Source organism: Pecten maximus, chromosome 12 (genome assembly GCF_902652985.1).
Source record: "Pecten maximus chromosome 12, xPecMax1.1, whole genome shotgun sequence".
Taxonomy (NCBI): Eukaryota; Metazoa; Mollusca; class Bivalvia; order Pectinida; family Pectinidae; genus Pecten; species Pecten maximus.
In genome coordinates this window covers 38605196-38632520 of record NC_047026.1, presented here as the reverse complement: position 1 = coordinate 38632520, position 27325 = coordinate 38605196, and the positions used below count along the sequence as shown (strand labels likewise).

At 38.0% G+C, this 27325-nt stretch overlaps 2 protein-coding genes across 2 annotated transcripts; both read left to right on the top strand.

Annotated features, from left to right (window-relative positions):
* Positions 1 to 397: 397 nt before the first annotated feature.
* On the top strand, positions 398 to 6321 carry LOC117339556 (cell death abnormality protein 1-like). The gene is made up of 2 exons (XM_033901236.1): positions 398 to 882; positions 5768 to 6321. The coding sequence occupies exons 1-2, from the start codon at positions 768 to 770 to the stop codon at positions 6265 to 6267; spliced, it is 615 nt and encodes a 204-aa protein (XP_033757127.1). The 5' UTR covers positions 398 to 767; the 3' UTR covers positions 6268 to 6321.
* LOC117339029 (multiple epidermal growth factor-like domains protein 10) lies at positions 6290 to 21195 on the top strand (the record flags this gene model as incomplete). Its single annotated transcript, XM_033900393.1, has 5 exons — positions 6290 to 7397; positions 9800 to 10447; positions 10974 to 11091; positions 15334 to 15407; positions 20084 to 21195. Coding segments are annotated over 4 exons (1941 nt in total), but the record flags the coding sequence as incomplete, so codon positions are not given.
* Between the last annotated feature and the right edge of the window lie 6130 nt (positions 21196 to 27325).

Below are 27325 nucleotides of genomic sequence, written 5' to 3'. Positions count from 1 at the left end.
CTGTAATTCGCGAAATTAAATCGCCGCGAAAAAGGTCGTAAGACATGAAAACGCGAAATTAAGTTGCTGCGAAAATCAGTTGGTTTATAGTTAATGATTGTCTAAATAGATCTTGGTCTTCTGCTTTACCATACCTATATTACATACGTATACAACACCCAGATTCCTTTGCTACCAGAACAATAACGCGATGATTCTATATATAAACAGAGACCTATATACTAGTATATAGGTCTCTGATATAAAGTGTTATCTGTTTGTATAGGGTATCTGACCTGTCATCTACATTGTAGGTGGCATTAGCGTGTGACCTAGATATAATACATACACACTTCGAAACAGAAAAAGAGCAAATCATCAGTTTACAAATATAAGGTTGATGAGAAATATCAGCTCCCCAACAATGTCTATCAAAATTTGAATCTTCTTCATATCAAGGTTTGCGTAACGTTTCCACAGTTCCGCATACAACGACTCTTCCGCATGAGATATCGTTCCGCTGTCCGTTCGACTGTTTTGGATGAACGCCCACTTATCAGTAGCCGGTTTGTACATTTCACAACATTGTATTTTGAAATACTACAAAAGTATAAAATAGTAAAGTAACGTGATCAAATACACGGGGAAATTTTTCGCTCGGAAAGAAAACTTCCATACTTTTCTTATATATATAAAGTAGTAAATGAGTTGTGATAACTTTATCAGTATAAACCTAGATACAGTCACATACCTGTAGACCTACACCTGTGACTTATATCTAGCTCACCATGGAAGATGGAAGGAGATTTGTACTGTTGCTGACGCTTTGGGTGTGTATGGTGTGTTACTGTCAGTCAAGCTTGGACCTCCTGAGACTGCCAACAGAGGACGCCTTATCGCTAGGTATAGTTGATCATATGTTTTAGTGAAAATGATGTTTTATTTAAAGGCAGTGGCTGGCAAATTCAGATTTACAGTATGTTACAAGATATCTGTCACAGTAATCTAATCCACAGTTCTGATGTCTGTAGTATACATACGTTTGGTTTTTGTTTTTGTTTAACGTCCTATTAACAGCCAGGGTTATTTAAAAGGACGTACCAGGTTTTGGAGGTGCAGGAAAGCCGGAGTACCCGGAGAAAAACCACCGGCCTACGGTCAGTACCTGGCAACTGCCCCAGAGGTGGAGGGCTAGTGATCGGCCTACGGTCAGTACCTGGCAACTGCCCCAGAGGTGGAGGGCTAGTGATAAAGTGTCGGTACACCTTAACCACTCAGCCACCGCGGCCCCCTGTAGTATACATACGTATTATAAAATACATAATTATAACATAAAGGTGTATGCATGACCAGTCTCGGAGAGTGAGAAGGTAAGGCTCTTAGCGCAAACTCCCTGACCCATGAGCCACATAGTCTTGACACGATAGTCACAATGGCCACATGGACTTGACACGATAGTCCAAATGGCCACATGGACTTGACACGATAGTTCCAATGGCCACATGGACTTGACACGATAGTCCTAATGGCCACGTGAACTTGACACGATAGTCCCAATAATCACTTGGACTTGACACGATAGTCCCGATGGCCACATGGACTTGACACGAGACAAACGCACTTGGCACAACTTCCCACAGAGACCTCGTTACTGCCATATGTGTTACAGACCGTGTATATCGTATTGATGTATTAAGTCCTTAATTAATAATACAATAATTAACATGGCGATGACTTGTTGTCTACTGTTTACCATCGCATGTGTGTTACTCCTATTATGAGTAGTGCAGTAGTGTCAGTGTATGGTGATTCTAATAGTGTATATAGTACTATTGTATGATACGGGAAACACGTGTGACGTCAATAATACTGTATAATGAAGTGTAATGGTATGGTATTAAAAGTGTAATACTTTATATTATTGTATGATAATAATGGATGTGTATTACAGTAGTGTCGGTGTCAGTGTATGGTTGTTTGATGAATGTAATAGTGTACATGTATGTATATGGTATGTAATGAAGTGAACAAATATAATTTATTATACTGTAGGTAAGCTCTTGTTGACACAATAGTGTGTCAGAGTTTGAGAATAAATCTTTTTGAAAGCTTATAATACAATTGATATGATGTCCTATGACCACACGGGTATAATGCTGTGAGTATATTTGTACCTATGTACACAGATAACGATAAAGGTTACCTATTCCACGTGGTACACGTAAACACGGTACGTTGTGAGGCCAGTTTTTACACAACATATAGAGTTAATGTAATTGCGGAAGTACCGACCTGTAAATTCTAACATAAAATCGGTAAAACAGTTTAATGTATATATAGGTTACACAATCATTGCTTGTTGGACACACACATAAATGGTAGTTGTTTTACTCGAATTAGTTAAGTTAAGTTATAAGTTAAGAACATGGACATTAAAATATATCTGTGACGAACATGTACTTTAAAATATATCTGTGACGAACATGGACTTAAAAATATATCTGTGACGAACATGGACTTTAAATATATCTGTGACGAACATGCACTTTAAAATATATCTGTGACGAACATGCACTTTAAAATATATCTGTGACGAACATGGACTTTAAATATATCTGTGACGAACATGTACATGTACTTTAAAATATATCTGTGACGAACATGTACATGCACTCTAAAATATATCTGTGACGAGGATGCACTCTATAATATATCTGTGACGAACATGCACTTTAAAATATATCTGTGACGAATATGGACTTTAAAATATATCTGTGACGAAAATGCACTTTAAAATATATCTGTGACGAACATGCACTTTAAAATATATCTGTGACGAACATGGAATTTAAAATATATCTGTGACGAACATGGACTTAAAAATATATCTGTGACGAACATGTACATGTACTTTAAAATATATCTGTGACGAACATGGAATTTAAAATATATCTGTGACGAACATGCACTTTAAAATATGTCTGTGACGAACATGGACTTTAAAATATATCTGTGACGAACATGGACTTTAAAATATATCTCCGACGGACATGGATTTTAAAATATGTCTGTGACGAGGATGCACTCTAAAATATATCTGTGACGAACATGCACTTTAAAATATATCTGTGACGAACATGCACTTTAAAATATATCTGTGACGAACATGGAATTTAAAATATATCTGTAACAAACATGGACTTTAAAATATATCTGTGACGAACATGGAATTTAAAATATATCTGTGACGAACATGCACTTTAAAATATATCTGTGACGAACATGCACTTTAAAATATATCTGTGACGAACATGCACTCTAAAATATATCTGTGACGAGGATGCACTCTAAAATATATCTGTGACAAACATGGACTTTAAAATATATCTGTGACGAACATGGAATTTAAAATATATCTGTGACGAACATGGACTTTAAAATATATCTGTGACGAACATGTACATGTACTTTAAAATATATCTGTGACGAACATGGACTTTAAAATATATCTCCGACGGACATGGATTTTAAAATATGTCTGTGACGAGGATGCACTCTAAAATATATCTGTGACGAACATGCACTTTAAAATATATCTGTGACGAACATGGACTTTAAAATATATCTGTGACGAACATGGAAATTTAAAATATATCTGTGACAAACATGGACTTTAAAATATATCTGTGACGAACATGGAATTTAAAATATATCTGTGACGAACATGGACTTTAAAATATATCTGTGACGAACATGCACTTTAAAATATATCTGTGACGAACATGCACTCTAAAATATATCTGTGACGAGGATGCACTCTAAAATATATCTGTGACAAACATGGACTTTAAAATATATCTGTGACGAACATGGAATTTAAAATATATCTGTGACGAGGATGTACTTTAAAATATATCTGTGACGAACATGTACATGTACTTTAAAATATATCTGTGACGAACATGGACTTTAAATATATCTGTGACGAGGATGTACTTTAAAATATATCTGTGACGAACATGCACACTGAAATATATCTCTGACGAACTTGGACTTTAAAATATATCTGTGACGAACATGGAATTTAAAATATATCTGTGACGAACATGGACTTTAAAATATATCTGTGACGAACATGGACTTTAAATATATCTGTGACGAACATGTACATGTACTTTAAAATATATCTGTGACGAACATGGACTTTAAATATATCTGTGACGAGGATGTACTTTAAAATATATCTGTGACGAACATGCACTTTAAAATATATCTGTGACGAACATGCACTTTAAAATATATCTGTGACGAACATGGATTTAAAATATATCTGTGACAAACATGGACTTTAAAATATATCTGTGACGAACATGGAATTTAAAATATATCTGTGACGAACATGCACTTTAAAATATATCTGTGACGAACATGGACTTTAAATATATCTGTGACGAGGATGTACTTTAAAATATATCTGTGACGAACATGCACTTTAAAATATATCTGTGACGAACATGCACTTTAAAATATATCTGACGAACATGGATTTAAAATATATCTGTGACAAACATGGACGTTAAAATATATCTGTGACGAACATGGAATTTAAAATATATCTGTGACGAACATGCACTTTAAAATATATCTGTGACGAGGATGTACTTTAAAATATATCTGTGACGAACATGCACACTGAAATATATCTCTGACGAACTTCGACTTTAAAATATATCTGTAACGAACATGGATTTTAAAATATATCTGTGACGAACATGGATTTTAAAATATATCTGTGGCGAGCTTGGACTTTAAATATATCTCTGACGGACATGGATTTAAAATATATCTGTGACGAGGATGCACTCTAAAATATATCTGTGACGAACATGCACGTTAAAATATATCTGTGACGAAAATGCACTTTAAAATATATCTGACGAACTTGGACTTTAAAATATATCTATACGAACATGGATTTTAAAATATATCTGTGACGAACATGCACTCTAAAATATATCTGTGACGAGGATGCACTCTAAAATATATCTGTGACGAACATGGACTTTAAAATATATCTGTGACGAACATGGACTTTAAAATATATCTATGACGAACATGCACTTTAAAATATATCTGTGACGAAAATGCACTTTAAAATATATCTGTGACGAAAATGCACTTTAAAATATATCTGTGACGAACATGCACTCTAAAATATATCTGTGACGAGGATGCACTCTATAATATATCTGTGACGAACATGGACTTTAAATATATCTCTGACGGACATGGATTTTAAAATATGTCTGTGACGAGATGCACTTTAAAATATATCTGTACTGTGACGAACATGAACTTTAGATATATGTCTGACGGACATGGATTTTAAAATATATCTGTGACGAGGATGCACTCTAAAATATATCTGTGACGAACATGCACTTTAAAATATATCTGTGACGAACATGGACTTTAAAATATATCTGTGACGAAAATGCACTTTAAAATATATCTGTGACGAACATGCACTCTAAAATATATCTGTGACGAACATGGACTTTAAAATATATCTGTGACGAACATGCACTTTAAAATATATATGTGACGAAAATGCACTTTAAAATATATCTGTGACGAAAATGCACTTTAAAATATATCTGTGATGAACATGGACTTTAAAATATATCTGTACCAAACAGACACAGTGTCTACGTCTCCAATAATAATCAGTATCCATTTCCTATTTTTTACAGACCTATAACCAACTAGTTCCCTTTATATGTTGCAGATGAAAACTGTCTCAATTGCCAAGGCGACTGCTTCAACAACACTAATATCTGCAATGGCACGTGCGTTAGCGGTTTCTATGGTGACGGATGTGAACTAAATTGTACATCAAATTGTCGTTACGGTTGTAACAGGACATCGGGTTCTTGTAATTATTGTGCGAAAAATTACCAAGGGGACTACTGTAACGAGACGTGTCCACAGAACTGTTACTCTGGGTGTCGGCAGTCGGGGCTGTGTTTCGGCTGTGAGCTCTCTTGGTTCGGTGAGAAGTGCAATAAAACTTGCCCGAAAAATTGTAGATACGGATGTGATGCTGAAACAGGAGAATGTACACGCGGGTGTAAACCCAACTTCTGGGGAACCGAAAGCTGTAACCATACATGTCCTGTAAACTGTGACGGTGTCTTTGACTCATCAAGCTGTTCACAGTCCTCAGGCGCATGCACCAATGTGCAAGCCGGGGTATACAGGCGACATGTGTACCGAGCGATGTCATGATCCCAACTGCTCAAAATGTATAAATGATCCAGGCATACAGCGTTGTTACGAATGTAAACCAGGATCAACAGGACGCCATTGCAATGCCTCATGTCCGGCTCATTGCGCGGGCAACAAGTGTGATCAAATCACTGGCGCCTGCACATGCGCGGATGGATGGTATGGAGACGATTGCTCAATGCAATGTTTTGGCAACTGCTCCCTTTGTGTTGATAACAGCACTTGCATCCGATGTGTAGATGGTTACTATGGGGACAGATGCCAGGAGCAGTGTCCAAATGAATGTAAAATGTGTTCGCGTAATGGAAAAACTTGTCTCGGAATGTGTGACGGCTGGAATGAAAATTACGGACCTCTATGTGGATGTCGCCGATCCGAATGCGCAGAAAGAGAGCATGGCACATATAACTGTCTGAAATGTAAAAACGAATCCTGGTTTACGCAAGATGAAGGATGCTGCCCCTGTAGTGACCACTGTAACGGAAGTTGTGATGGCAATAATGGCACATGTACAGACGGTTGTCTTGATGACTACCATGGGCCAACATGTGATACAAAATGTAGTCACCACTGCAATGGTTCGTGTGATCCCCTGACTGGAAAATGTGAACACGGTTGCCAAGACGACTGGGTTACTCCATTCTGTGACTTACAATGCAGTGTAAACTTTCCTCACTGCACACAATGTGTGGCGTTTTCATTACCACCGCAGTACGATGCATACTGTAACGTATGTGCGGAGGGATACTTTGCAAGCCAAGGCAACTGTGTGCCATGTGATCATTGCTTAGACCGGAACTGCAGCTCTTCAACCGGTGAGTGTCGCGGCCCGTGTGTTGACGGCTATCATAACTCTATCTCTCATTATTGTAAAGAGAAATGTGATGAAAACTGTATCGACGGGAAGTGTGACAATACCGACGGAAACTGTACGTTAGGATGCGTGCCGGGATATTATACAGAGCGATGTGGACTTTTTTGCCCGTCGTTCTGTAGTGCAGAAGGATGTAATCAGACTGACGGCATGTGTCATAAGTGTGAGGACGGAATGTATGGTCGATACTGTTTCTTCACCTGCTCTACAAACTGTTTAACCAATACCTGTGACAGGGATACAGGGGCGTGCTCAGGTAAACATACTTACATAATGTTACGGGAAGACAGGGATACAGGGGCGTGCTCAGGTAAACATACTTACATCCAATACCTGTGACAGGGATACAGGGGCGTGCTCAGGTAAACATACTTACATCCAATACCTGTGACAGGGATACAGGGGCGTGCTCAGGTAAACATACTTACATCCAATACCTGTGACAGGGATACAGGGGCGTACTCAGGTAAACATACTTACATCCAATACCTGTGACAGGGATACAGGAGCGTGTTCAGGTAAACATACTTACATCCAATACCTGTGACAGGGATACAGGGGCGTACTCAGGTAAACATACCTACATCCAATACCTGTGCAGGGATACAGGGGCGTGCACAGGTAAACATACTAACATAATGTTACGGGAAGACAGGGATACAGGGGCGTGCTGAGGTAAACATACTTACATCCAATACCTGCGACAGGGATACAGGGGCGTGCTCAGGTAAACATACTTACATAATGTTACCGGGAGACATGGATACAGGGGCGTGCTCAGGTAAACACACTTACATCCAATACCTGTGACAGGGATACAGGGGCGTGCTCAGGTAAACATACTTACATCCAATACCTGTGACAGGGATACAGGGGCGTGCTCAGGTAAACATACTTACATCCAATACCCGTGACAGGGATACAGGGGCGTGCTCAGGTAAACATACTAACATAATGTTACGGGAAGACAGGGATACAGGGGCGTGCTCAGGTTAACATACTTACATCCAATACCTGTGACAGGGATACAGGGGCGTGCTCAGGTAACATACTTACATCCAATACCTGTGACAGGGATACAGGGGCGTGCTCAGGTAACATACTTACATCCAATACCTGTGACAGGGATACAGGGGCGTGCTCAGGTAACATACTTACATCCAATACCTGTGACAGGGATACAGGGGCGTGCTCAGGTAAACATACTTACATCCAATACCTGTGACAGGGATACAGGGGCGTGCTCAGGTAAACATACTTACATCCAATACCTGTGACAGGGATACAGGGGCGTGCTCAGGTAAACATACTTACATCCAATACCTGTGACAGGGATACAGGGGCGTACTCAGGTAAACATACTTACATCCAATACCTGTGACAGGGATACAGGGGCGTGTTCAGGTAAACATACTTACATCCAATACCTGTGACAGGGATACAGGGGCGTACTCAGGTAAACATACCTACATCCAATACCTGTGCAGGGATACAGGGGCGTGCACAGGTAAACATACTAACATAATGTTACGGGAGACAGGGATACAGGGGCGTGCTCAGGTAAACATACTTACATCCAATACCTGCGACAGGGATACAGGGGCGTGCTCAGGTAAACATACTTACATAATGTTACCGGGAGACATGGATACAGGGGCGTGCTCAGGTAAACATACTTACATCCAATACCTGTGACAGGGATACAGGGGCGTGCTCAGGTTAACATACTTACATCCAATACCTGTGACAGGGATACAGGGGCGTGCTCAGGTAAACACACTTACATCCAATACCTGTGACAGGGATACAGGGGCGTGCTCAGGTAAACATACTTACATCCAATACCTGTGACAGGGATACAGGGGCGTGCTCAGGTAAACATACTTACATCCAATACCCGTGACAGGGATACAGGGGCGTGCTCAGGTAAACATACTAACATAATGTTACGGGAAGACAGGGATACAGGGGCGTGCTCAGGTTAACATACTTACATCCAATACCTGTGACAGGGATACAGGGGCGTGCTCAGGTAACATACTTACATCCAATACCTGTGACAGGGATACAGGGGCGTGCTCAGGTAACATACTTACATCCAATACCTGTGACAGGGATACAGGGGCGTGCTCAGGTAAACATACTTACATCCAATACCTGTGACAGGGATACAGGGGCGTGCTCAGGTAAACATACTTACATCCAATACCTGTGACAGGGATACAGGGGCGTGCTCAGGTAAACATACTTACATCCAATACCTGTGACAGGGATACAGGGGCGTGCTCAGGTAAACATACTTACATCCAATACCTGTGACAGGGATACAGGGGCGTGCTCAGGTAAACATACTTACATAATGTTACGGAAATTTGTGTCACATAATAGGGAACTGATCATTGAAATACGTATGTTACTAAAAGAATGATTATATATATATATTTAAGTCTGTATATCGATGGTCTGTCTAAAATGCAATCATTAGATGTGATATACGTTGTAGATATAAAATACATGTCTGACTCATTTTCATATTTTAATGCTTCTTAATTTGTTTCGAAAATTCCTATTTGGGAATATACATCTCTGTTCCGTCAATTCAATGCTTATTCAAAATTAATATTCTATAAATACCACTTTTTATTCTGAATTTTACAGGGTGTCTACCGGGTCATTATGGACAGAACTGTGTCTCTCAATGTGATGGTTGTTTGGATGTTACGTGTTCCCAGACGTCACATTGTGAAACAGGCTGCATGCCGGGACAGCATGGAAGGTACTGCGAGAAAAAGTGCCCGGAAAATTGTTATGTGTGTGACCAAACTTCCGGAGAGTGTCTGATGTGTGACACCGGTTTCCGTGGTGTCGGATATAGAGACGCTAATTGTAGTATTCCGTGTCCAGGTTGTATCAATAAATACGAAAACAGCACTTCTCCATTTCACGGATCGTGTTACCATGGAAGTTATGGAATACTTTGTACAGAAATTTGCGGTAATTGTTTCACTTCGAACGGTGTAAATGAATGTGAAAAATTTACTGGATATTGTTCGAACGGATGCACTTCCGGTTATTATGGAATGACATGTAAAGATGAATGTCAAAATTGCCATCTGGATATCAATAATAAGACAGTTTGTGATGTCACTTCCGGTGAATGTCAAGATGGCTGCCTTGCCGGTTACTATGGTATAATGTGTAATGTTACTTGTGGGAATAACTGTCTCAATCATTTCTGTGAGCGGCTCGATGGCACGTGCAGTAATGGATGCTCTCCTGGTTGGCAAGGTGACCAATGCAATATTGGTAAGCTACTGTTTTTGGGTTGTTGTTTTTTTCATTACATCCGGATTAAAAGGTGTCACATCCGGTTCGCATACATGTAGCTATCAACATTGAAACCTGGATTCTCAGTTCTAGACAGTAATATAACAGAACACGCAAATGCGTGATTGTACTATTCAACAGGAGTGTATGCCGGTCATCCAGACAGAAGCGAGATATATAGGGGTTAATACGATTTCCTGAATTCTCAGTCCAGGCACAGGGGCATGTCTAGTTTTATATTACAAAAAAAGTCAGAAATACGTATACATGCCCCTGTGGTCCAGGTTAATTCTCTGAGATCATTCTACAGTAACTAACGACAAAACCACGAATTATCAATCCATTGATGTTTATATATGAATATGTATAAAGTTTTCATACACTGACGAGGGGACAAATTCTAACTAATTACACCACGTGATCAATTTCCACGGTTTATGTACTTATAGAAAGTTTTCAGACTAAAATAGTTTTCATTAATGTATACGGTTGTGTTTCTCCACAGCAAAGCGAACACAGACCAAAGACCCTTCGCTAAGCGGAGGAGCGATAGCCGGGATCATCATCGGTGCTGTCTTTGGAGTTGCCCTCATAGCTGGTATCTCGTACTTCGTCATCCGAAGGTAAATTAATTAACATTATATATTGGAGGTTTATAAAAGCATGGTGTTCTCGGAAAACCATAGGATAAATTGATAGAAATATTTATATATTCTTAAAAACTATGACCAAAATGACAAAAACAACTGCTTGTACGTTCTCATTTTGGGACCTTGTGAAGCACCCCTCAAGTGTTAGCTAATCAAAATGCATTGAACCAAAAATATTCCCGGTCAAAGGTCACAGTGTCCACCATTCAAAACCCATTAAGAGTTTATTCCACGTGTGTTATAAACTGAATGTTATTCAATAGCTGTAAGTAGTGATAAAACTGGGGGTTCTGGGACAACCTCTCCCATAGGATTAGTATGGGAAAATGTTACCCTCCCTGAAGTGAGGGTAACATCGGTGAGGGTAACATATGACGTCATATTCATTATGAATCACTTTTAATTAATGCTGATTAGATATAGCAGATGCACATGTATTAATTATTTTTGATGAAATTAATTTCATTGATTGAATAAAGAACGAGATATGAGCAGTGTTACATGCAATATTTTATTGTCTCTGTCAATAGAACGGACACGGGTCAGAGACCCATCCCATGTCCGCCCGTACAATTATTTCCTACTCTAAAATGGACAACGTGATTTATTTACACTACTTCGGAGTCATCATCCGATTTGTCAACTTCAGAGTCATCGTCTGATCCATCATCTTCGGAGTCATCGTCCCACAACTCTTCTAAAACATGACGATTCTTTTTAAGTGCCATCTTGATCGCTTTACTATCTCCATATCCATCGTCTATGAATTCAGTGACATCTTCCATGATCTTTTCGTGGATCATACCATTTCGAAGCTGAAGAATGTACTGGATAATGGATTTATAATTGTGGTAAAATTGCTTCATAACTTCAGATTCCATCTTCTCGTTCGCTTTTTTCTGTGCTTCGTCATCAGACATGCCCTCATTTACGTATTTATCATACTTTTTATTCCATGTAGCCTCATTCAAAGACTCTGCTTCATTCATCAATGAATTGAAAACTTCATTTTCTTCACTTTCGATAGTATCATCTTCGGATTCTATTTCTTCATATGAGATCCATCTTTTTGGCTGAGGTCCATCTTCTTCGTCTATGGATTCTCGTTTTCTTTTCCTAGAATCATTTTCTGGACACCAGGTTTTCAAGTGTCTCTGTAAATCGTGCATGTCTTGGAACATGATACCACAATCGTCACACGCAAGCATTTCTTCCTGTTGGAGCTGTGTATCGTCTAGAGTTTGCTGCTGCTGCTGCTGCTGCTGCTGGAAATACGTCAGCTCCTTTGGAGTGTCAGCCTCAAAATGAGCATTAGCTTGATCTTTCTGCCCTTTTATAGGCTGCATAGAAAATATATCACTGCGCATGCGTAACGATTCTGGAGTGGCTGGCTTCAAATCGATGAGAAGATATCCGTACGGTTTACTGGTAGCCTGTTTGAAATGCATCATCAGATGTTGTACATTTTCGGGATACATCTGTCTGGCTAGAGTCATGACTTGCTGCTTGTCAATAGGGTTATTGAACAGTACGAGGTAGTGACAATTTCTTCTCTGCGTTGGGTCTTTATTATAGTAGAGATTCTGATTGATGGCAATGACAGACATGTTTCTGTGGTGGCTACCTTCCGTAAACAATTCGTTTATACGAGGGTCCTTGCTCGATGTCGACATCAAATCATCTAAGATGATAAGGTTCCTTATTCGTGGATTTAAGAAGGAGTCCTGTTCTATATCCAGCGGTATCCCTTGGAGAAATTCTACCCTTGGTATTACGGTTGCCTTAATGACATCATAGAGAGGTTGCCATCGTTTGTACAGCCATATGATTCGCTGTGGAGCTGGTTTTATTTTGGTCAAGCAGTTTTGTAATAAAGTCTTGACGAAGTAGGTTTTTCCACAAGAAGTAGGCCCCGATACATTTGCAGTAAAGGGGTGTTCAAAAACAAAATCCTGCTGCTGCTGAGGTAATACATCATCTACAGACTGCTCCATAACGTCTATATAAGATGGCTTCCGCTGCTGCTGCTGCTGCTGCTGCTGGGCTAATACCATATCGTCTGACTGCTTCATTACGTCTGTGTAGGAAGGCTGCTGCTTGGTGACTTCATCATCATGACAAACTTCCATATGTTTTTGTCTTACGTGGCGTTTTAAATCATGTGGCCAAATGTATTCTCTGAAGCAAATATGACACTGGTGCTTCATGTTGATGTGTTCTCTTCGGTGTCCAGGTATGAAATGACAAGTTTTCAGGCTTTAGGTCTATTTATACTCAATCTGGCAATGCATCATGGGAAAAGGTGTACAATCGACACAGATCATCTGAGTACCATTATGTGGGTGGTAGATGACTCTCAGTAGTGTAAATAAATCACGTTGTCCATTTTAGAGTAGGTATTATTTGTAAGGATGGATGTGGGATGGCTCTCCGACCTACATTCATTCCATCGCGACGGGGGAAAATAAAATGTTGTACATATTAAAAAAAAAAAAAAAAAGAAAAAAAAAAAGTCTTTTTATTCTATTATCTATAGACCCAGCGTAACCCGCAAGGTTAACACATATGTGTATACTAAGGAATTTAAAATCTTATACGCATGTACACACACATACAGAGGGCGCTGTTGGACTAGATATACGACATTTGCATTTTGTTATGTTCTTTGAAGGAATAATCATTTGGACCATTAAAGGTTGGCTATTTCAGACATATATATCATATAACTATACTCTACACTGTAGTTTGTTCAATCTCTGTTAACGAAATATAACGTATATCGTACGTTTATGTAGTGATTTAAGTGTTTGACCTAGTTTCGACTCGAGTTGTTTTTGTCGATAGGCCTACCTATTTAGCGTAAAGTATATTCAAGACAGGGCGTTAACTCGTTTCGACGACTGAAATAAAAAAAAAAAAAGGAAAGGGGTACGTATATGTGCTGCCAGGGAGGTACACCTAGCTGGTAAGGATTATATAGGCGAATGCACCGGGAGGTACTGCGCCAGAAACCTGGTCTCTGACCCGTGTCCGTTCTATTGACAGAGACAATAAAATATTGCATGTAACACTGCTCTTATCTCGTTCTTTATTCAATCAATGAAATTAATTTCATCAAAAATAATTAATACATGTGCATCTGCTATATCTAATCAGCATTAATTAAAAGTGATTCATAATGAATATGACGTCATATGTTACCCTCACCGATGTTACCCTCACTTCAGGGAGGGTAACATTTCCCCATACTAATCCTATGGGAGAGGTTGTCCCAGAACCCCCAGTTTTATCACTACTGCTGTAATAATTATTTCATGACTTTGGATTTTTTATAACACCCACTTATTGTGGTAGAAATATATTTTTCATATTTTGTTTACATGTCACTTGTCATTGTCTCCTAATTGACATTAACATTATCGTTTTATTTTATCATTATCCGTAACAGAGACATATATACATCTATATATGTCTCTGTCTGTAACAATGAGAATTCTAACACTGTTCGTTTGCAACGCGTGTTTTGATTGGATGGGGACCATGTTCTAATGTTAAGCCCCGCCTATCGCGCTTAAACCTCGCCCCGTTTCTAATCAAAACAATATGGCATCAAGTTAACCTCTTAGTGAAATTTCAGATCATGAAGCATTATAATGCAGACACATGAACAGAGAGTACAGTACCAAATGGAATGTATTTTGTTGAATTTATTAAACACAAATAGTAAATATTGTTCTTACAGTCATTTATTGATTTAAACGTTCATTCCGTCCGTATGGAAGCATCCAGTCCAACAAAATGAAAAAAAAAAAAAAAATGAAATGGAACAAGCGCACAAAACATCACATAACGGTTGCGTCAACACTGATATTGTCGGAACGCACATATCGCTACTGACGGTCTCGACTTCAAACCAAATTTCATGTTACAACGTACTATCCCCTAAATATATCCTAAGTTGCTAGCATGCTTAAAAAGGCATAGAAATCCTTCTTACTATATACAAACCTCACCGTCAGATAAATTAATGTTACCTGGGCAATTTCATGATCACAATCGTGTAATTCAGCGGGGTTTGTATTCATAACGAATTCCCTGATGAAAACATATAGTGGTTATCATATCAAAGTCGGAGTATAAACACCGTGTCGACCGTTCTTATGTCATACAATTTGGGTTGTTTAATATTGTGTTCAATACAACTTTATTTTGCAGCCGCAGTATAAACAACATCACAAGAACTAGACTTCCTAGCCGTGAATTTTCCTTAGATGATAGATAATCCAAGGGTAACATATACACGTACATATATATGTAGAAGTATATAGAAATTGGTTGTGGCGCAGAGCTATATATATTAGGTGCCGTAGATCGTGATTCGAGGCCCGGTAAGGGCGCGAGTCATAAAATCCTTTTCTTTTGTTATTTGTGCTACTAGGCCCACACTTTATATATAGTACTGAGGTGGCGGCTATAGTACTGAGGTGACGGCTATAGTACTGGGGTGACGGCTATAGTACTGAGGTGACGGCTGTAGTACTGGGGTGACGGCTATAGTACTGAGGTGACGGCTATAGTACTGAGGTGACGGTTATAGTACTGAGGTGACGGCTGTAGTACTGAGGTGACGGCTATAGTACTGAGGTTACGGCTATAGTACTGGGGTGACGGCTATAGTACTGAGGTGACGGCTATAGTACTGAGGTGACGGCTGTAGTACTGAGGTGACGGCTATAGTACTGAGGTGGCGGCTATAGTACTGAGGTGGCGGCTATAGCACCGAGGTGACGGCTATAGTACTGAGGTGACGGCTATAGTACTGGGGTGACGGCTGTAGTACTGAGGTGACGGCTATAGTACTGAGGTGGCGGCTATAGTACTGGGGTGACGGCTATAGTACTGAGGTGACGGCTATAGTACTGAGGTGACGGCTATAGTACTGAGGTGACGGCTATAGTACTGGGGTGACGGCTATAGTACTGAGGTGACGGCTATAGTACTGAGGTGACGGCTATAGTACTGAGGTGACGGCTATAGTACTGAGGTGGCGGCTATAGTACTGGGGTGACGGCTATAGTACTGGGGTGACGGTTATAGTACTGAGGTGACGGCTATAGTACTGAGGTGACGGCTATAGTACTGGGGTGACGGCTGTAGTACTGAGGTGACGGCTATAGTACTGAGGTGACGGCTATAGTACTGAGGTGACGGCTATAGTACTGAGGTTACGGCTATAATACTGAGGTGACGGCTATAGTACTGAGGTGACGGCTATAGTACTGAGGTGACGGCTATAGTACTGGGGTGACGGCTATAGTACTTGGGTGACGGCTATAGTACTGAGGTGACGGCTATAGTACTGGGGTGACGGCTATAGTACTGAGGTGACGGCTGTAGTACTGGGGTGACGGCTGTAGTACTGAGGTGACGGCTATAGTACTGAGGTGACGGCTATAGTACTGAGGTGACGGCTATAGTACTGGGGTGACGGCTATAGTACTGGGGTGACGGCTATAGTACTGAGGTGGCGGCTATAGTACTGAGGTGGCGGCTATAGCACTGAGGTGACGGCTGTAGTACTGAGGTGACGGCTGTAGTACTGGGGTGACGGCTATAGTACTGAGGTGGCGGCTGTAGTACTGAGGTGGCGGCTATAGTACTGAGGTGGCGGCTATAGCACTGAGGTGACGGCTGTAGTACTGGGGTGACGGCTATAGTACTGAGGTGGCGGCTATAGTACTGAGGTGACGCCTATAGTACTGGGGTGACGGCTGTAGTACTGAGGTGACGGCTATAGTACTGAGGTGACGGCTATAGTACTGAGGTGACGGCTATAGTACTGGGGTGACGGCTATAGTACTGAGGTGACGGCTATAGTACTGAGGTGACGGCTGTAGTACTGGGGTGACGGCTGTAGTACTGAGGTGACGGCTATAGTACTGAGGTGACGGCTATAGTACTAGGGTGACGGCTATAGTACTGAGGTGACGGCTATAGTACTGAGGTGACGGCTATAGTACTGGGGTGACGGCTATATTACTGAGTTGACGGCTATAGTACTGAGGTGACGGCTATAATACTGAGGTGACGGCTATAGTACTGAGGTGGCGGCTATAGTACTGAGGTGACGGCTATAGTACTAGGGTGACGGCTATAGTACTGAGGTGACGGCTATAGTACTGAGGTGACGGCTATAGTACTGAGGTGACGGCTATAGTACTGAGGTGACGGCTGTAGTACTGAGGTGACGGCTATAGTACTGAGGTGACGGCTATAGTACTGAGGTGACGGCTATAGTACTGGGGTGACGGCTGTAGTACTGGGGTGACGGCTGTAGTACTGAGGTGACGGCTATAGTACTGGGGTGACGGCTATAGTACTGAGGTGACGGCTATAGTACTGGGGTGACGGCTGTAGTACTGGGGTGACGGCTGTAGTACTGGGGTGACGGCTATAGTACTGAGGTGACGGCTATAGTACTGAGGTGACGGCTATAGTACTGGGTGACGGCTATAGTACTGAGGTGACGGCTGTAGTACTGGGGTGACGGCTATAGTACTGAGGTGACGGTGCTTATCGTGGATGTGTATTTGAGGACCTCGATCTATGTAGAAGATATTGAGGAGTAACGAACAGATCAGCTGCCTACACATGTATGTTGCAACTTTGCATTTCTTTATCTTTGACTGTTCGAACTCCTCAATATCTTCTTAAAATATTTATTTTCTTCAGTATGTCCCATAGATAAAAATATCGTATTCCTGTTTTGTTTTCGATTCTGGTGGAATCAACTTGTCCACCCTGTCCGCTGGAACGTCTACGGACAAGTCCTAAATGAGTTGTGGACTGATATTAATAGTACATTACGCACTTTCGGAAATGGCCTATATGAATGATGTATTTTCGTTTGGATGGAAAACAGAAATTGATAAAAGAGGTATAAAATCGCACCGGAAGTACTCATTGCTATCGCCCATGTAGCTTGGGTGATCTGTTTGGTCAAGATTCATTCATATAGTTTGATAATTCTTAAAACTGGTTTTGGATCATGGGAGGGGTACAGTGTACTTATATTACTACCAGCGGTTTAGCGCTACGGCCTTTCGGCCTTTCAGTGGACGGTATTACGTACAGGCTAGTGCTGTGTCGATCACGTAATTTGTGATAACGACGCAATTGGTAGTTACAATTTCAGTCTTTTTTGGTATAAATCATCATCCGATGGAAAGATGAACTTTCCTTTGTACATGTTTCCATTAATTCTAATATCAAGATACTTATTTATTACTTATAATGACATTTGAAAAGTTATTAGAAATTGCGACATTATTACAAATGCGTGCACGTGGTGACAGTGCTTCACAAGAACATTGTATGTTGAATGGTTTAATACAAATAACATGTTTTGTCTTACAGACGGAAATCACTCGAAGGTTGGAAGTTTGAGTCGTTGAATAAATAGGAACAGGGTTAAGGTAGACAGTTATTGATATCTCCCAGCAAAGTGATATCACATCCACATCCTAGCACATATCGAGATAACACAATAAATTCCGAGCTTTGATGAATTACCCGATATGTTCCGATTGTACCCTCACAATCATGTTCACTCGACATTCGGAACACCTCGGCCGATTCTCTACGGTCATCTAACGTTAGATGACCGTAGAGAATCGGCCGAGGTGTTCCGAATGGTTCACTCGACTACCTAAACTTAATCGGAACCCCTCGTCATTTTCTCCGAAACTGGACAGGGCGAGGTGCTCCGATTGTACCTAAACTATGAATGTTGATGATATACATGTATCTGAACGGTAAGATATGCACATGCACACGTACGCCTTCACGCTAGCAAACTCCTATTCTACCAGTCACGCTCCGCTTACTTCAACATCATTTATGTGACTTGCACGTGTGTTATGGTATTAAGCAAATTATTTTCACCCATGACTTTATAAAACTTTGTCATTAAAACAAATGATAACGTTTTTGACTTGTTCTCCATCAGAAAAAAACTCTGACTCACAATGAAATGCAATACAAATATATTTATTGAGATAATTGCAAAATGTACATAAATTGTGATTTTTATATGTATAGTCTGACGTGGGGATACTTATCAATTTGTGTTGCCGTTGCGCTATATGATGACTCTCACAGACTCAATCGGAACCCCTCGTCATTTTCTCCGAAACTAGACTCGCAGACGGAGGCGAGGTGTTCCGATTGTCACAGACTTTGATTGGTTGAGAAGACGCCCAAGTTTTGATTGCTACCGCGGCTTCACTCAGCATCATTTACGATGTTCTGACTATACGAGATTTATTTGTATATGTACTTTCGTCAATACAAAATCACATACAGACAATCCCAGTCCTATACCCTCTTTAAATTTGTAGTAGATGATGAATTGAAATCACTTATGAAATCAATTAAGCAATTAAGTATACGACTCAAAACTATTTAATATACTTTCTCTTGTGTAACAAATGTATCAATGTATTATATCATATGTCCTGTACAATTCTGTTTGTATGTAATTCTCTACACTTTATACATGTTTATGAGAATAAAATCTTTGTCATTATGAACTACACGTGTAGTTTGGATTACACGTGTAGTTCATAATTAGGCTTTCATCTGTCACAATCATGTGCAGCAAAAGATCAAAAGTATAAAATTCAGGGAAAGGCCATAATGACATTTCAAAATTATGTTTACAATGAAGAGAAGTTTCTCCCAATCATAGATTCATTAACTGAACCATTCATTTGGGGACTGCTGGGGTAATTTTAGCATGAAATCTGGTCACATTGTAATTTTCATTTGAATTAATATTATAGTAATGTTATGAATGGACGAAGCTAACTTTACACACTTATATCTCGATTGACTGAGAATATACTGATATATGTCCGATATAAAGTCTGATATTGGAAGTTTTAAACGCCTTTATTTTTTACAGGAGAGTTCCGGACTAATTTTTAGAGAAAAAGGGACAGCATATTGAGTCAGGAAACGGAAGTGGATTTTAAAACGTAGGCGATGACAGAAAACGCCGTAACCGACGACTGGGTTTAATATTGTGTATCTGGACGGAATGCACAGGATTTCGGACCAGGATGGGCACATTAAGAGTAGCCGACAATGCTTATTTATAGTCAACTTTAATGGTTCAGAGTTATTTAAAGTTTTAAGAAAATGATATTTGTACATGTCAAATTTCGCATGTTATATAAAGACGAAAAAAAACCCATTTCAACGGCAATGCAATTTTTTTCGGTGATAGTAGATAGGTTATAAATCTGAATTTGTTAAAGAATTTCAAATTACTCGTCATACATTGTATGTACGTATACCTTTCTTTACGGAATTATTGTTTCTTGGTTATGGTAGTATAAAGTTTAGTATAGTTTTCATTACATGGAAGGTTATGAAGATACAGAGTCGTGGAGGTAAAAAACATGGCGAATTCGTCGCGGTTTCATGAACCATTTACCTGAAATAGAAATGACAAACGCCAGTGAAAAGTCATTGTACTGGGCTGATTTGAAACCACAGGGACTTGGTTCGAATTTCCAGCCCAACGGTCCATATTAAATTATGTGAATACCTGGGGTTGGGATTCGTGGTATGTCCCTGTGTTTAAAATCTAAATTAACGATAATTTAATTCATGTTTGTTTTCATTTCTGACTTGAAATACTTCATATAAGATGCCATGAAGATACATGCATGACGTCACATTTACATCTTGTGTGTATTACACGTGTGTGCGTATTTTGAAATAAACCATTCATGTCATAACACCGATAACTGATCAAGCCTCCTCACAATCATTGATGTTTAAAGTTAATCCATTTAACTGTAAAAATGAACAATGCTTTTACTTGTTAAAATCATATTTATTTTTATTATTGATTTTGTACTGTTGTTAAACGTATTTCTGTATGTATCCAGGGACGTCCCGGATTTATTATTCAAGGACTGTGTATTATCTTAATTTAGAACTTGTGTTTTAAGTGTTCTTTTAAAAAGAATGGCAGGTGATATGAGTAATAAAACTTTCAATCCTTTCTGTATTGTTTTTGTTTAACATCAGTTTGAAATACTGACCAATCATTGTTTGATGTATTGTAATCTATCAAAATACCGAATAAACAAGAATGACGTGGACCCGCCTCGTTCATATTGGATTCCTAAACTTCATAAGAATCCTTCCAAACACAATTTTATTGCAACACCGTTTAATTCCTAGGTTAAGAGGTTGTTCGGTTAAGCCTTTATCTAATCTTCTCTCCACCTTTCCTGGTTCAGTAACTTTAAACTGATGTGGTAATAGGGATACTGTTAGGAATAAAATTTTTGAAGAACTCCAAAGAGCTTCTGATCAATCTTAAACATTCACGTGTAAAAACGTCTCTTCTGTCCGAATGTTTGATTTTTCAACTAAGCTGTATGATAAGCGTGATTTCAGATTTCTACATTGTTAACTTTTTAGTTTTATACAGTAATATCACTGATTCCCCTACCTACTGTTGTTAACTTTTTAGTTTTATACAGTAATATCCCTGATTCCCCTACCTACTGTTGTTAACTTTTTACGTTTTATACAGTAATATCACTGATTCCCCTACCTACTGTTGATTCGATATCCAATGGGTTTGTTTCCATGGTCACGATTTCTTCGACAAATGTTGACTACTGTCAAAAATGCTTGAATTTTTGAATGATGCAGGTTGTTAAAGATCATGAGGATTTTTTTTTTCGATATCATGATCTTATTTAGAGAGATATTCTATTTCCTTGTGGGGTATACATGTATATTTACATTCCTAATGTGGTTTGCTGATATGAACATACCAAGTGAAAACAACAAACATATGACCATGAATACACTATGAAAACCGTACGAAAACATTGTCTCTCGTGCAAATCACCTGATTAATCGGGTCATATTAATACGCCATCGACAGTAAGACAGGAAGAGTAGCTTCCCTTGGATCGATAGCGTTGGTACGAGATAAGTGTTAAAAATATTGAATGATTGTATTTAATATTATTTTTACTTTAATACTTCTTTCTTTTTGTTTCATACAAAATTAAACAAAAAAGACCGGAAAATGCGGAACGACATTAAAACAATGGCGTGGTGCATAGGCGGGATCCCCCGGCTGTTCTAATAATTTGGCGTTTCGTCGTATACATGACAAATTTTTCTTTTTAATAAAATTTCTCGTTTTCTCGATATAAATTTTTTAAATCAAGGTTATGTAAATATATGAATTGAATAGATTTTTTAAATTTTCATTGCGGCTATGAATACCAGTAGCTAGCTACATATCCTCCGAGGCGCGCTACCGCGCGCCACGGGATATGTAGCAAGCTACTGGTATTCATAGCCGCAATGAAAATTTAAAAAAAAATCTATTCAATCCATATATGAACTCGGACATGTTTGACGCCTGTTGATACGCTGAAACCTTGTGGTTCCAATGCCAACAGTCTGTAGTTCTTATTTGGAAATTATGACTTAACCCGAATTCGACGTAAACTTGTATGCCAGGTGTCGTCTATGAAGTGGAAGACGCTTCCGCTTCCGGTACACATGGTGTTATTCTATTTCTAAAAAGGTCTCCAAGCAAACCTATATTTCTGTTGATATTTTGCCTGGTTTTCTCGATTATGAGTAAGGTATTGCGGGTTCGTTATTATGTTGGTGTTCTCCGACAGAAATATTAAAGGCAATAGTTAATGCCCTTTATTCTGGTAAGTCATCATATCTTTACGTCATATGTTGTATTAATAGGAAGCTTGAGGCTACCAGACAGCACATCTAGGAAGACAGACACGATATGTTAGAAATAGATATATTTATTAAATCACAATGATATGTTTCTCACAATCTGTTGTACACATCGACATACACACAATCAACATAGATTTTATTTCCTTCGACGTCAGAGAGAATCACTTTAAAACGACAAGTGTGACGTCGACGTCATAGACAACAAATGTGACGTCACAGATAGATAATCTGTGTACAATCACGATAGATTTGACGGAAAACAAGCTATTTGTATCCAAGAGTACGAAATACAACACCTGTCATGTGTGAGAATTCATGACGTCACATTTTTACCCGCATGGCATCAATTACAACCATTACGATATATCAAAGACAATGAGTACATTATGGATAAAACAGGTGTCAAAAACAATGACCTAATAGACAACAACAATGTCATACACACATTGGATGATTTCACAAAGAAACGGAATGATGTCATGGGCATAACAATCACCAGTCGCGGCATAAGGCTACATCTTTGTAGGAGTCATGAGGCGATGATGTCACAACGGACAGGCTTTCTGTGATGTCATATGCAAACAAACAGTTTAAGCCATCAGCCAATCAAAAAGTGTGTTATGCAAATCATAATCAACATGATATCATGAAATATCAACATTGCCATACACAATGTGTGATGTCATGCACAATAAGTGATGTCATGCACAATATGTGTGATGTCATAAACAATGTGTGTGATGTTATACACAGTGTGTGATATCATACACAATGTGTGATGTCATACACAATATGTGATGTCATAAAAAATGTGTGATGTCATAAAAAATGTGTGATGTCATACACAATATGTGTGATGTCATACACAATATATGTGATGTCATACACTATGTGTGATGTCATACACAATGTGATGTCATACACAATGCAGGATATACACAATGTGTGATGTCATACAGTACATAACATGTGTGATGTCATACACAATATGTATGATGTCATACACTATGTGTGATGTCATACACAATGCAGGATATACACAATGTGTGATGTCATACAGTACATAACATGTGTGATGTCATACACAATATGTATGATGTCATACACAATGTGTAATGGCATACAAAATCTGTATATCATACTGATTATGTGATGTCATATGGTATATGTGTAATATGGCATACACAATATATATGGTGTCATACACAATGTGTGATGGCAAACAAAATCTGTATGTCATACAGATTATGTGATGTCATACAGTATATAATATGTGTGATGTCATACACAATATGTGTGTGATGTCATATAAAATACATAACAGTAATAAACGTCCAGTGATCTATAAAATCTTGGACACTATTTATCCAGAACAAGTTGTTGTCATTTTGAACTTCACAAAGACAGCTCCTACTGCCAAAATTATTGTATTCACATTTATAATAATGAATATAACTCCAAAAAAGATAATTTTCTTGTACAAATGCATTGTTTATATAACATACCATTCTCTAACTATCTACATGTCAATCAACAATTAGCTGTTTATACAAACAGGGTCACCGACCTGAGGTGGTCACATGCGTATCTTGTCGAAACCTTCAAAATTTACAGTTAAAATATATTAGTTAACAAAAAATTGTGTGTATTCAGATGATATTATTTGCCATTTTTAGATATCAGTTTCCAAACATTAATGGTTCCAGCCACAATTTTGGTTGACCTGAGGAGATCCGGTCAGCTGGGAACTGTGCAGACAAAAGACTTGGTGTAAAATTGAGATGATGTGATAGACCTCGGTCACGCTGACTACTGTTTTAACAGTATGGATAGAAAATGGAATTTGTACACCAATATAAATGTTTTTAGTATATCTATGTTATATTTCTTAGAATTAAAGATGGTACATCACCAACTGTGGATACCCACTGCTTCTCACAAAAATTCATAAAATGGCACCCACGGTATAGAAATATATCTAATATACACCATCAAATATGTAAAAATAATAACATTGTCCTAATAATGATTGCTTATAAGACTGAAAATAACATACAAAATAAAATATTGAGGCTACATATGATTATGTTTTTCAGAATGCTAATGATTATCTATATCCACCTTCCATTTAAAAGATGAAATTAGAATTTCAAAGTTTTGGAGTGTAGTTAGTGCATGAATGGTATAATTTTTAATATTGTTTAAGATAAACTACAGTCTTTGTTTGTTTTCAAATGATTATAACGACTAATTGTCAGACGGGTTGTATCTTTAAGGATGTAAACTCAGCCAGATAAAAAAAAATCATATTTTAGTTAATGCCCATTTAACTAGCAACACAATAGAGCTCTACGTAGGTGCTTTGTGAATCTCTAGCTGTGAAGTGAAGCGATAGTCTATAGTAGAAAATATAACACTTTTCGGAATGAATATCATTAATATTAAAACACATTGTTTCCACAATGATAATATTTCATTTTGACAAACATGTCTCATCACTTTATGAAAAGAAATTTTATTTTATATAAAAACCAAAAATAAGAAAAACTCATTTGAACATAATTCCATATTTTGCATTTTGATCAGATTAGTTCAAATTAAAGAAATGTCTCATTTTGAAGATATCATCACAAAATATTTCACAATCACAAAACTGACTGGATACATATTTAAAACAATGATCATGCATTTTCAGTTCAGCAAATATTTTAATATATAATTTTCAACACACAATAGGTTCACTACACATCTGTCAACTTAACATACAGCTTTTGTCATTTTTATGACATTAGCAATACACAGACCTTGTTACAATATACAAAATTTTGTTGGCTGCCAAAAAGGGCTCTCTCACAACATGTAATATTTCTATAAGAAATCATACCAAGAGTTGTCAGATTTATAAAAGAAACAACAACAAAGAACAAAACCAGTTTTACAAACGGTATAATATCCAATAATATATAACTGTATATTCTTTGTCCCATCTGTCATGGCCGATCATTATCTGATAGTGAAACGAAGGGAGGTAACTCTGATACAGCAGACCACCATGTATACAGTAATCAGTGTTCTGATCCAGGACTAAATGATCTTTGACATGTTATTTCAGATCGTACTCTACCATCTCCTTTAAAACTGTCATCATTACGTAATCATCGGTGAATTCAAAGGTCCGATGTTTTATATTCAAGCTAGGCAAAGACTTACCCTATGTATAAACTGAACTGTTTGTTACTGCAGTTACAGACTTTTTGGTTGTTCTGAACCACCCCAAGATACATGTATGTTTGACTACTGTTAATGTCGGGGGATTTTATCTTGATTGTTTTATCACAGATTTTGACATTACTTCTAATGAAAGTTTAAAGGTCAGTCATCATAAGATTGAAATGATTAGGGTAAAGTGGTGTTCAGAATTTAATGTTATTATTTTCAAATGACCGAATAAAAAAGAACAGAAATTGGAAAAAACCTCGACAAATAAAAACCATGTGTTATAAAGCATACTAAGTGGACATTAAGATCAGCAATTTCTCTTGTTTTTTGTAACCAGATTTCATTGAATTATATCGAAATCTCTTAACAAACTGACTATCAAATATCCAATACACATTTATAATACCAAATAAGGAAGTTTCTGCAAATTCACTTCATTAAATTGGAAACAATAGATGTTAAAATATATGACAAAGTTAAAAAGTGTTTACCACCTAATATATACAGTAGTGACTGGATAAAACTATCATACATCAATAACTATACAAATAAAATTATCTCTGAATATGTAATCAAATGTAAATAAATAAAACTTTTAAATTATATTAGCATAAATAATTAATTTTAAAATCACAGGTTTTACAGTTATATAATTATATTATGTCAATAATTGTTTTACTCTGTAAGAAAATACAATTCAATGGGATTTCTAGTTGGACCGGGATACTTTCTTTACATAAACAACAAAATCAACATATACCACCATTACAGTTTAATTAAACACACTGGGGGTAATTACCTAATATAGGAAACTATTTATCATATATATTATATGACAAAAATTATATCATGGTGTAAAAATCTACATAGCTATGATCATGACACTTGTGTTAGATGTCATGTAGCTAGATATCAAATCATGGGATATTTATACAGCTACTATAATATTTATTTTCAAACATAATTCTTATATGTACACAAAATCTGTTAGAAGTTTTAGGCTTCATTTCATAATAACAAAATGTAACACGCTTTTTCTGGCAAGATGAGAAGGTGGGCTGGGGGCATAATTAATTCGGCCTCAATCTTTAAAGCAATGTCATCATCAGATAAAAATCTTGGACAATATCCATACTTATACCTATACATCAATATAAAATACAATTCAGTTCAGATATTG

Bases quoted from the DNA above. Each gene is read 5' to 3' on its own strand.
- LOC117339556 (XM_033901236.1), top strand. From the start codon at position 768: ATGGAAGATGGAAGGAGATTTGTACTGTTGCTGACGCTTTGGGTGTGT. The intron at 883-5,767 runs GTATAGTTGATC...TATATGTTGCAG, and splicing joins AGAGGACGCCTTATCGCTAG to ATGAAAACTGTCTCAATTGC.